Genomic DNA, 12,208 nt, shown 5'->3' on the forward strand with positions numbered 1-12,208 from the left:
AGTTATGCAAACAGCATCAACACTGCTGGCAGCTTTGAATTATTGTTGATATTGTGACTCCAGAACCTGACTGGTGCTGATTTGGGACAAACTGGTTTCTCTGCATCAGGACTCAACATGTGGAGCTGAAACTGAACTGAAATCATAAACTGAAGCGGTCAGAATCGGCCCCAAACAAGGCAACTTTATTCACTGAGGACATCCAGGGCAACGCAAGGTTTCACAGAACATTGAACAAAATCAGAACTTTACAATGTTGCTTAACAATCAAGTTCAGTCTGTCAAACATTTAGAAATCAATTAACAGAAATAAATGTTGAAACATATTTAACCTTCAAACGTCGTTCAGGAGAAACGCTTCATTCATCAGAGTCTTTGAAAGCTGATGAAAACACAAATGTTTAAGTTTTTCATCAGAACATCAACCACAGGGAACACGGACTTTAACTGGACCATTATGGTCCAGTTAAAGGCTCATCCAACCTCCTCTACATATGAAGATCAGCCACCATGGCGACATCCTTTCCTTTCATCCCATTTTCATGACTCCTGATTCACATACATTAATATTGAACTGTATGGACCTTTTGGTCGTATTGATGGAAGAATTATGTTCAAAATGTTAAACATTAACTGCTGCAGCTGATTGGTACCTTTATCATGGCTGTGAAAGCAAACGCCTGGATGACGGAAACATCTGGAGCAGAACTGAGAAACGACTCACCAGAAACCTTCAAACCTTCAAACCTCAAACCTTCACACCTCAAACCTTCAAACCTTTAAACCTTCAAACCTTTAAACCTTCACACTTCAAACCTTCAAACCTTCACACCTCACCAGAAACCCCTCACAGGTTTGTGGACTTTCTGGTGACAAACCAGTTCATTCATACTATTAAAGCTTTCATCGCATGCTTGGCATGAATATGGCTGCTCCACTGTGTGGGTCTTGATGTGGAATTTCAAATACCATTTTTCACGGAAGCTTTTCCCACAGATTTCACATGAAAAAGGCTTAACGCCTGTGTGAGTTTTTCTGTGAACTTTCAAACAAAAACTTCTGCTGAAACGTTTCCCACAGGTTTCACATGAATAAGGTTTGTCACCTGTGTGAGCTTTCCTGTGAACTTTCAGGCTGGATTTCCTGGTAAAGCTTTTCCCACAGGTTTCACAGGAAAAGGGCTTGACACCTGTGTGCATTTGTAAGTGCTCTTTCAAATGACATGTCTGCACAAACACTTTTCCACATATTTTACAGCGCAATGGCTTCTCCCCTGAGTGTTCTCTGAGATGTCGCAACATGTTATACTGAGATTTAAAGGCTTTCCCACAGACACGACACTCACAGGATTTATCTGGGACCGATTCGGCCCAACTCGCTAACACAGGACTGCAGCTTCCTGCTTCATCCTGGTTCTCCAGAGCAGAAACATTGTTAGAGTCCAGATGCTCAATGTTTGCTTCTTCTTCACTGAATTCAGTTTGTTGCAGAGTCTGAGTGAAATGAAGACTCTGTCCCTCCTGACTGCAGCAGACTTCCTGCCGTTCCTCTTTCACACCAGGAGCTTCTGGTTCCTCCTTCAGCAGCTGATGTCCCAGCTCCTGGTTGCTGTCGCCATCTTGTGGAGGCTCAGACTCCTCCTGGTTCTCATTTAAACTCATCATGTGACTGCAGAGCCGGCTGCCAGTGAGAACCTCATCTTCCTCATCTTCCTGTTGCTTTGGGACGGCTAGAGAAACACAAAACATACCAGATCAAATATTTGGTTTAATTATGACCATTTTTAAAACTCCCATAAATTATCTGCCTCAAAGATTTACTAAATCAAGTTTTAATATTTTAATACTCTCACTTCCTTCCACCAATGAGCTGTTGATGAAAGCTAATTGTTATTAGCAGCTATGGAGGAAGAAACAGCGAGAAAAAGAGTCACTCAGTGTGTTATGGGAAACAGACCTGGCAACTTAAAATGTCTGCTTGAAAAAACACCGGATGAACAAAAACAGTTCATCCAGAGCCACTGATCACATCATGTCTTCATAATCACTGAATAAACCACAGAATGAAACAGAAACAACTGGATCAAAGATCTGATCATCTTTCATCTGGAGGGATAATTTCAAAATAAACATGATCACTTTATAATTACTAATTACAAACTTCAGCCATTTATTAAGTCACCTCTGAAAATGAATTCGCTTTAATGTTAATCGGTTTTTCGATTTCTGACTTGGACCAGCAGGTGTCGCCATGGAGCTCTGATTGCGAAACTTTTCCATAAACGAACATTTTTCTCCAAACAAGGAAGTTTCTCTGATTAACGGATTCATCTGTTCATTTTTAACGTACCGGTTCCGGTTGTTTTTATCTGAGCTTCATTCCTGCAGGTTTCCAGAACTTTAATCTCCTCCTCGTAGCTAATGATGGTTTTTGCTACCTGAGTGAAGATTTCCTCCGCAGCAGCAGTTAGTCTCTCTCTGATAAAATCCCTCAGCTGCTGAACTGAACACATGGTGACTGAAATATCAGCTAACAAACAATAAAACGACACAAAGCCGCTGCTGCCGCTGCTGGAGCCGCTCTGTTTTACTTCCGCTTGGGTCACACTGGAACAAAGCAGCTGATTGGCCCGTTTCTGCCCCCTGCTGGCCTGGAGCGGAGCAGCAGCAGAACTTCTGTAAACTTATTAATAGAGCAGATATTAACTGACAATAAAAGTAAATATTGATATTATTTGTTTCAGGGCTTCATTATCCTTGTTATATTCTAATAATCCCTGTGGAGACGTGAGTCAGGTAAAACTTTATTTACATGTTGTAATGTTATAAACGTTTTAAAATAAAAACAGCCAAAGGTCAATTTTCTCCTACTATATCTGTGTCACTCTTTTACAATTAGTGTCTCTGCCAGGTGATTGGTGATCTGATTGATGTTATAACAGAAATTAAAACATTAAAGACAAAATCTTAAAACTAAAAATAATGGTTAACATTTAATGTTTGTAATCAATGAATAATAATAATAATAATAATAATAATAATAATAATAATAATAATAATAATAATAATAATAATAATAATAATAATAATAATAATAATAATAATAATAATATGCTTTTGTCAATATAATAGCAAAGAAATTACAGCAAAAACAAAAATTTTAAAAAGTTTTTGGTGTGCTGCACAGTGGTGCAGTTGGTAGCGCTGTTGCCTTGCAGAAAGAAGGTCCTGGGTTCCATTCCCGGCCCGGGGTCTTTCTGCACGGAGTCGAAAAACATGACTGTCAGGTTAATTGGTCTTTCCAAATTCTCCCTAGGTGTGTGTGTGTGTGTGTGTGTACATGGTTGTTTGTCCTGTTTGTCTTTGTGTTGCCCTGCGACAGACTGGCGAACGCAGCTGGAGAGGCACGAGCAACTCCTGACCCCGTTAGGGTGACGGGTGACGGAAAATCACGATAAAACAACAGTTTTCTAGATGAAGCCACACAACCTGATAGTAAATCCTTTAGTTTTCCTTTGGCTGGATGTCACCATAAATCAGTTGGTTGGAGCGGAACAGCATAACGTCACCTGAAACATACCTGAACTTTTTCATTCTTTAAATTTTTGGTGCACCAAATAATTACTTGTATGGTTTTTGTGGAAAGAAACGCAACAAACTAACACCCAGAATATGGCTCTCAAGAGGTGGCTGAATTTTTGTGAAACCCTTAGAAAATATTTCAGTTCTTCAGTGAATAGGATTAAATTTCCTAAAGGCTTAAACCATTGGGTAAAACCTAATAAAAAACAGTGTCTCGTAAAACCCCAAAATGAAGAAAAGGTTCAGTTCTGATTCAGAACTGTCATTTTGCTGTTCCAGTCCGGTCCAGCAGGGGGCGGAAGTGGTCCAGTAAACGCCTCTCTGTCAGTGTGACCTCAGCGGAAGTAAAACAAAAGGATCCAGTATCGGGTTGTGTGGCTTCATCTAGAAAACGGTTGTTTTATCGTGTTTCTGCTGGTATTTCAGCAAACATGTGTTCAGTTCAGCATCTCAGAGAGTTTATCAGAGAGAGACTAACTGCTGCTGCGGAGGAAATCTTCACTCAGGTTGAAAAAACCATCATTAGCTACGAGGAAGAGCTCGATGCTCAGCGCAGGATGATGGGGATCAGCTGGAAACCAGACATTAAGCTACACAGAGTCGGTTCGGAGCTGCAGAGACAAAGTTCTGGTGGGTCTGGATCAAATGTTTTCACTGCAGATAATTAATCTGAGACAGAGGGAGAAAGATGGAGGTAAAAGAAGATTAATGATGCAAAGAGTTTCGGTCATATCTGATCAGAAAACACAGATCATTTGAGGAGTTTCACTTCTTAATATTGTTTCTAAGTGAGATGCAGTTCAGGAGGATTTTGTGGTTTTGATATTTCTGCTATTTGATCCTCCTTTTGCTGGATTTTCAATTTTCCACTTAAATCCCCTCAGAGTCTCATTAAAGTAACTGAACACAAACTGTTATCATCTCTGTGTCAGCAGAACCAGCCCACAGATAAAGCTGCTGAGATGCACTGACAGCCATACCAGGGGTACGAACCAGGGTTCAGTCCTGGGAGCAGAACCTGTCTGAGTTTGAAATGTGACCTGATGGAGTGAATCATAGTTTCTGTTTAATCCAAAGAACTTGATGAATAAGATTGAAACAGTTTCACTGCAGTTGGACGGTGAAGTGATGCTGTTTCTGATAACTGTCTGAAGTTGCTGATGTGAAATACATCAAGTATTTGTTGGCTTATTTTACCTTAACCCAATATTCTTACTTCTTTGTGTCAATAAAACATAATGTGTTCTTTACTGGCTCAGGAGGTCAGAGTTCATCCTGGAACTGGTAGTTTTACTGCTTTAAACTGGTTTACACTCCATTTATCATTCATTAAAGTAACAGTGTGTTAATATTATATCTGCTCTGCACCAGATGTCACTGACATATTGCATTTTATTACACACTGTTTTGCCAGAGCTCCAAATCTGTTGATCACTTATTGATCTGATAGATCAGACAGTCATCAATAAATCTATGTATATTAATGATCCCTTCCTTTGTCCCCACAGGCCTCCAGGATCCTCATGTGTCGGTGAAGGAGGAAGCTGCTGCCGTCCAGCAGGAGCAGAGGTCCAGGCATGGAGCTGAGTCTCAGTGGACTGATGTAATGGAAACGTTTTTAATGTTCCTCTCATCCCTCTGGTGCTTCAGATCAATGTTTCCCAAGCCTGGTCCTCCTGATCCCTGCCCTGCATGGTTTAGGGTTTTCCTTGCTTCGGTCCATCTGATTTCAGTTGATGACTGATTAACAGGCGTTTGTTGAACTGCAATCAGTTGAATGAGGGACATTAAAGCAGGGAAACGTCTGAAACATGCAGGACAGAGAGCCTTGAGGACCAGGGCTTTAGGTTGTGTCTGCAGGATTTTATCATGAAATACGTCGAGCTGCTCTCCTATAAACTTCCATTCAGTAACAACAACCCTGTGCTTAACAATAGACAGATGGCAGGACCATCAGTTTGGGCTCCACTGAATCCTTGGTGCAGAACAACCAACGATTCACATCTATAGTCCAATCAAGTCTCTTCTCTCTGTTGGAAACACCCAGAGAACCAGAGGGAACGCCTGAGCAGAACCTGTAGAACCTTCTACAGGTTCAGACCAGAACCTTCTATAGACCAGAACCTATAAAAGGTTCTGCTCTGACCAGAACCCGTAGAAGGTTCTGGTCAGACTTGACTCTGTATTTCTGCTCTCACCTTACAAAGTTTTAATAAACTCCTTATTTCTTCTCATCCAGACTCTTGTTAAAGTCATTTGTTCTGAAGAGGAACAGATGGAACCAGAACCTCCACTGACTGAAGAACATTGGGAACCAGGATCTCTATGGATTAAAGAGGAAGAGGAGGAGACACAATCTGCAGTGTTTGATTTTGAAGAGCAGGAACCAGAACCTTTACCGACCAGGCAGAACCAGAAGCACGTCTGCAGCGGTCAGGAGGGAGAACGGCTCGACCAGAAGCAGTTTGCTGCTCTGATGGAGACTTTCACCCTCCAGAGTCGGGATCTGAGTGAAGGAGAAGCGAGAAGTGAGCGTCCTTCCTTCCAGGTCTCTGCTGAAGCCGAGAGCAAAGAGCAGGAAGGAAGCAGCTCCACTGTGTCAGAGACTCAGACCCACAGTGACGGTCGGAAAGGGCCTGTCAGCTGCGGCATGTGTGGGAGATTACTGAAGAACAAATGACTTAAAACAGCATTTCATGACCCACACTGGAGAAAAACCTTTTACTTGTGAAACATGCAGTAAAAGTTTTGCTCGACGTTCTCAATTAAATGTTCACTATAGAACCCACACCGGTGAAAGGCCTTTTACTTGTTCGATATGCAAGAAAAGTTTCTTTCAAATCGGTCATTTAAATGTCCACAAGAACATTCATACAGGTGTGAGGCCGTTTTCTTGTGAAATCTGTGGGAAAAGTTTTACTAGGCGTTATTTATTAAATATGCACCGGAGAAGCCACACAGGGGAGAGGCCTTTCTCCTGGGACAGCTTTGTGAAGAGCTTCTAGAATAAAACATTTCCTGTATAAACATGTTCTGACCCGATCCAAATATCTCCAGCAAATCAAATCATGAAATCTCTGCATGAAATGTGCACCAGAAAAGCCCGAGGTGGAAAAAACTTATTTGATGCTTTTAGACTCAGACTGACTCTCTGTTAGAAATATTGAAAGTTTTCTTGGTAGTTTTCTGTTTTTACAGTGTTATAAAATAAAGTTTGTGATTTAGACATGCTTAGAAATGAAGGTGAGATGTTTTGACGCCTCTGAACCAGCAGCTCTGAATGGACAAACACATTTTCAGAAACCTTTGCTTCATAGATGCAGTCCAGCATGGTGGTGGAGGGCTGGTGATGTGGGCTCCTTTTACTCTTCACAACCAGAGTCTTCTAGCAGGTCCATCTGTCCAGCAGCTGAAGTTTAGTCCAAATACTGTCGGATGTTTGGGAACTTAAATCATCTCCACTGGGCTGCAGAGAAAACTGGGAAAGTTTTTCACACCAACGATGATAAACTGAAGTTTCAGTTCATAACTTTAAAACTTTATTTTAAAGCTCATAAACTGCTGATGGTTGTTGACTACATTATTTGATTTTTCAATGTTTTTCTTCAAAATATTTGAGTTTATTCCACAGTTGATAAATTAATTTCAGGCTTTTACTGTGAAAACCAAAATGTTTGAATGTTTATTAGTTTTTCTCTTTGTTTTGAATAAGATGCACATTTGGTTTTATAATGTTGAATTTAAACACAGGAATCAAATTAAATTTGGTTGTAATTGTTGCTGCTGTGGTTTTTACAGGACAGTAGATTATGATGAAGTATAAATATCTGTAGATGTTTATCTGTCTGGTTTTACACATCAAGTCGTAATAGTTCTATGATTTGGATAAGATTCATTCTAATTTGTACACCAATGATCTTGGTTGTGAATAAAGCCTCTGCTGTTCACCTGAATCAGTCTGCAGATTATTTTCACGTCAGTTTGAAACCAAACGATCCATCAAGCATCAAAATTCAGATTCAACAGCCTCAGATGGAATCAAAGGAGGAAAAGCTCCTGTGCTGTTTGGGACGCTCACTGAGGTTCATAAAACATTTCATTACAAAATGATATTAGATAATAAGCTTTGATAGTGAAATTCAACCAAAACAATAGAAATGAAAGCTTTGGATCAACGAGGCTCTAAAATGCAAACCTAAAACTCCTGAGTAAAACTTTAACTAATACTAAATAATTCCAAGTATTAAGGATCAGAATGGTTTTTACATTCTGATCTGATTTTATGAAGACATGATTTTCATAATGTTAGACTTCTGAATGTTAAATGAGAAAGTTGATCTGTTTCTGTCACCAAATGCTGATCAAGCGTTTGATAATATTGATTTATTTGACATTCCTGACATGTTACTGACTTACAGGACGACCATAAACTGTTATTTATGGTTTTATTGAAATGTTTCAGAATAAAGAAATAAGCAGCTTTTTTCACTGCATTGGTTTTCAGAACAGAGACGAATCTTTAACATTAAATGACATTTGATCCTCTAGTTTCCTGCATTGTGTCCATCTGTCCGTCAGCAGCCTGTGAATCCGACTGACCGACTGAGAAAGCAGCTGTTTGACTTCCTGATCTGGTTAGATCTGACAGACTCCAATGATGACATCATTCACCGTTTCTGAAAACATTCTGAGACAGAATTTTGAGTTTTTATGATCTGAGAAACATAAACATCAAACTTACAGGAATACGTCTCTATGGATGATGATTTCTGGCAATGTTTCCCTTTCTGAGATGACTGGCAAGAAATAATAATGCATTTTCACACAATATTCTAATTCTTTAATACAAACTGATATATCTTGCTTTGCCCGATTCTTCATCCACATCTGACGTTACTAACGACAAATATGAACATTAGACCACACTTGGTCTAATGTTGCTGCATATTAGAAAAGAAAAGATTTTCTAACATACAGCAACGGTTTTGTTGTTATGGAAAAGTTGCTCAGTTTTGAATTTTCAGCTGCAAATGTTTCCAGTTTCCTCTGCAGCTCTTTGCTTTTTCTACTTTCCATCTTTGAAACCTCAGTGATTGAAACCATAAAACTTCAGGGTTCGTCTCTGAAAGACAAAAAAACAAAAGCTAGTAGAGCAGGTTGCAGCCTGTAACCCTCATTATTAGTGATTCAACATTTATTATTATATATTTAATATTAAACATAAACCTAAACCTGTAGCTATGGAGACACTGCTGACTGTGTTCATACCTCTGATCTGTAAACTGTCTAAAAATAAATTGGACCAAAAACTTTCCATCAATCTGGAGAATCTGCAGTTTGTTACTGCTGTTCATCATTTTGACTTTATTCCACAGTTGATAAATTAATTTTAGGCTTTAATCTCAAAAAGCTTTTCCTAACAAACAGGAAAATCATATTCTTCTGATCTCTGTTGCACTGAAACTAAAAAGGTACTTTCAAATTTAATGCAAGCAAAAATTTTAAAATAAAACAAATTGTCTTCAAGTGTTTAAATTCAACATTTATTATAAAATTCCAACTTGAAGCTTTCAAAAACAAAAAACCTTCTGATAGTAAAACTACTATACAGAATGAGCCGATCACCCACAAACCGGGTTAAACCCACTTTCACTCCCACTCATGTTTAAGCTTAATTAGTATTTCACTTTTTTACAACTAAAAAAAAACTAAGAAAATTCTGAATATATATTGTTAACCAGTGAGAATCAAATGACTATTTCTTACTTCTGTGCTTCCTTTTCATGTGATAATTCAGTTTCCTCTTCTCAATAAAACTTTTGCCACATATTTGACATGAAAAAGGTTTCTCACCTGTGTGGGTTCTCTGATGAACATTTAAGTGATTGCGGATGAAATAAGCTTTCCCACAAACTTCACACGAATAAGGTCTTTCACCCGTGTGAGTTCTCCTGTGAACATTCAAGTTCGAACTATTTATAAAACCTTTTCCACACGTCTCACAAGAAAAAGGCCTTTCACCTGTATGGATTTTCTTATGAATACTTAAATTGCCAATATGAGAAAAACTTTTCCCACAAGTGTCACAGGAAAAAGGTCTCTGACCTGTGTGAATGTTCTTGTGAGTTTTCAAATGATCAATTCGAGAGAAACTTTTGTCACATGTTTCACAAGAGAAAGGTCTCTCACCTGCATGATTTTTACAGGTCTCTCACCTGCATGCCTTTTCTTATGTAGATTTAAATTATCAATACGAGAGAAAGATTTTCCACACATGTCACAGGAAAAAGGCTTCTCACCGCTGTGAACTTTTTTGTGAAGATTCAAGTTATAAATTCGCAAGAATGTTTTCCCACATGTTTCACAAGAGAAAGGCCTCTCACCTGTATGAGTTTGCTTGTGAACTTTTAAAATACCAAATCGAGAAAAACGTTTCCCACATGTTTCACAACAATAAGGTCTCTCCCCAGTGTGGGTTTTGTAATGCTCTTTCAAGTTAAACCTCTTCTTAAACGCTCTCTCACAAATGTCACATTTTAAAGACATGTTGTTTGTGTCAGACTGACTCTCTGTGGAGCTGCTTCCTTCCTGATGTTCACTGTCTGCAGGAGAAATATGAAACAAACTTTGTTCGGTTCTTGGTTCTCCAGAACCTTTTCTGGAGATTTCCTGAAGAGAAGAGTCCATCACAGCGATAGATTCCTCCGGGACAAGCTTGTCTCCCTCCTCACTGCTGCAGAGGCCCTTCTGGTCCTGCCCAGCTGGAAAATGTTTCAGTTCCTGCTGTTCATGTTTAATCCATGAAGAATCTGTTTCTTCCTTTACTTCAACAATCAATATTGAATCTGCTTCTTCTTTTTCTTTAATCCATTTAGATTCTAGATCCTCCTGTTCTTCATTAAGTGCAGGTTCTGGTTTCTTCTGTTCCTCTTCAGCCCATAAAGATGTTGGTTCCTCATTTTCCTCCTCCAAACTTGGGTGTTTTGTGTCCTGGTCTTCCTCTTTAATCCACTGTAATTCTTGTTTCTCCTCTTCTTCTTTAATCCTATGACTGTCTCGGTTCTCTTGTCTTTCGATGAGTGAAGGTGTTGGTTTTATCTGTTTCTCTTTCGCCCATGAAGACATTATTTCCTCCTTTTCTTCTTCTGTCACTGGATCTCCTGTGTCGTCCTCCTCCTCTTTAATCCATTGAATTGGATCTGGTTCCTCTTTAATCCATTGAATTGGATCTGGTTCCTCTTTAATCCATTGAATTGGATCTGGTTCCATCTGATTGTCTTCAGTCCATTGAGGTTCTTCTTCCCTCTGGTTGTGGTTCGGCCTCCTGCCTGCGCTGCAGAGACGTTGGAGGGAGGAAGCTTCCTTCTTAATGGAGACATGCGACTTTTGAAGGTCTGTTTGGGAAAAGGAGGACATCGTTAAATTGATGACCATCTCATTCTGCAGGAAGTCCAGTAATATGACAGAAACTCTCTATGCAGCACTGACAGTTTGGGGTGGCGTTCCTGGTGGAGAGGAAACTAAATATAGTTATTTATTTGATATCAGATTTTGTATTCCAAGTTAACACTAATAAAACCATATAAAAAGTCAAATGAAGACAGAATGCATAAAACAGAAGGGTTTGAAACGGCACCGTCCTTGGAATAAAGAAACACTGTGATCTGAGTCATGATAAGTGTAATAATCCAGTCATAGATGAAAACATGAAAGCTCAAAATTGAGGAAGTCTGGACAGTCTAGAAAATAAGATACCTTTTAATGCTGCCTACATTATAGCAGTAGTAACAAGTTAATCTGGTGTTTAAGTTCAAACCTGAACAGGTTGACAGGAAGTGACGTCAGTTTCCCAGGCGCAATGGGAAAACACCATTTGTTTAATCAAAGCTGCATCTTCCTTTGATTTCATGTTTTCTATTTTTATCTGGGGTTTATACCCCCTTAATATTCATGTTAACTGAGAATACATAAACTGACAAATGATAAATGAGCATTTAAAGCAGCTGCTGATGAAACCAACATAACTAATTAAATCCTGGAAGAAACGATTTTAACCCGAGAGACCGACAGCAGTTTAGAGACCGGCTCTGACCAGGGCAGCTAAGCGGGGTCCTTCGGCCATGTAGCAACAACGCTACCGGAAGTTAGTCACCAGTTAACATGAAACCTATTGAACCGTAACACCGACCTGAAAACACTGAAGTGTGTGAGTAAAGCTGATTTCCATCACATTGTTTTCCTTGAAGTGAACGACGTTGTGTTTCAACAGCGGAAGCAGTTAGCAGTTAGCTGCTAGCAGTTAGCAGCTAGCTGCTGCCGAACTGAGGATGAAGACATGGAAATATTCAGCCGCTCCTGTTGTCTTGTTTTCCTTCGTCACACTGAGACCAAGCAGCTGGTTGGTCCATTTCCGCCCCCTGCTGGACTGGAGCAGCAACAGCAGCCTTCCAATCAATCAATGGTTTTTATCATTTTTAATTGATGATTATGGCCAAACACCAAATAATTGTTTAAATTCAAGCAGAAATATCAATTTAATTAGTTTGGCAGCTGATCCAGAGCTGAGAACATTTTGATCGACCTGAAACAGCAGAACTGAACTTCTGGTTGATGTGACGCCAATAAAG

At 39.4% G+C, this 12,208-nt stretch overlaps 2 protein-coding genes and 1 pseudogene across 2 annotated transcripts; 1 reads left to right on the forward strand and 2 right to left on the reverse strand.

The window, feature by feature from the left end:
* Positions 1–186: 186 nt before the first annotated feature.
* LOC129351736 (zinc finger protein 436-like) lies at positions 187–2,581 on the reverse strand. The gene is made up of 3 exons (XM_055020651.1): positions 2,350–2,581; positions 810–1,729; positions 187–754 (listed from the first exon to the last, which is right to left on the reverse strand). Exons 1-2 carry the CDS (start codon positions 2,510–2,512, stop codon positions 834–836), a joined length of 1,059 nt encoding a protein of 352 aa, XP_054876626.1. The 5' UTR covers positions 2,513–2,581; the 3' UTR covers positions 187–754; positions 810–833.
* A 1,368-nt stretch (positions 2,582–3,949) lies between these two features.
* On the forward strand, positions 3,950–6,261 carry LOC129351658 (uncharacterized). Its single transcript, XM_055020604.1, has 3 exons — positions 3,950–4,211; positions 5,090–5,184; positions 5,821–6,261. Exons 1-3 carry the CDS (start codon positions 4,013–4,015, stop codon positions 6,259–6,261), a joined length of 735 nt encoding a protein of 244 aa, XP_054876579.1. The 5' UTR covers positions 3,950–4,012.
* Positions 6,262–9,146: 2,885 nt separating this feature from the next.
* LOC129351717 (zinc finger protein 568-like) lies at positions 9,147–11,947 on the reverse strand (annotated as a pseudogene).
* Positions 11,948–12,208: the final 261 nt, after the last annotated feature.

Source organism: Poeciliopsis prolifica, unplaced genomic scaffold (assembly GCF_027474105.1).
Source record: "Poeciliopsis prolifica strain line A6 unplaced genomic scaffold, Auburn_PproV2 SCAFFOLD069, whole genome shotgun sequence".
NCBI lineage: Eukaryota > Metazoa > Chordata > Actinopteri > Cyprinodontiformes > Poeciliidae > Poeciliopsis > Poeciliopsis prolifica.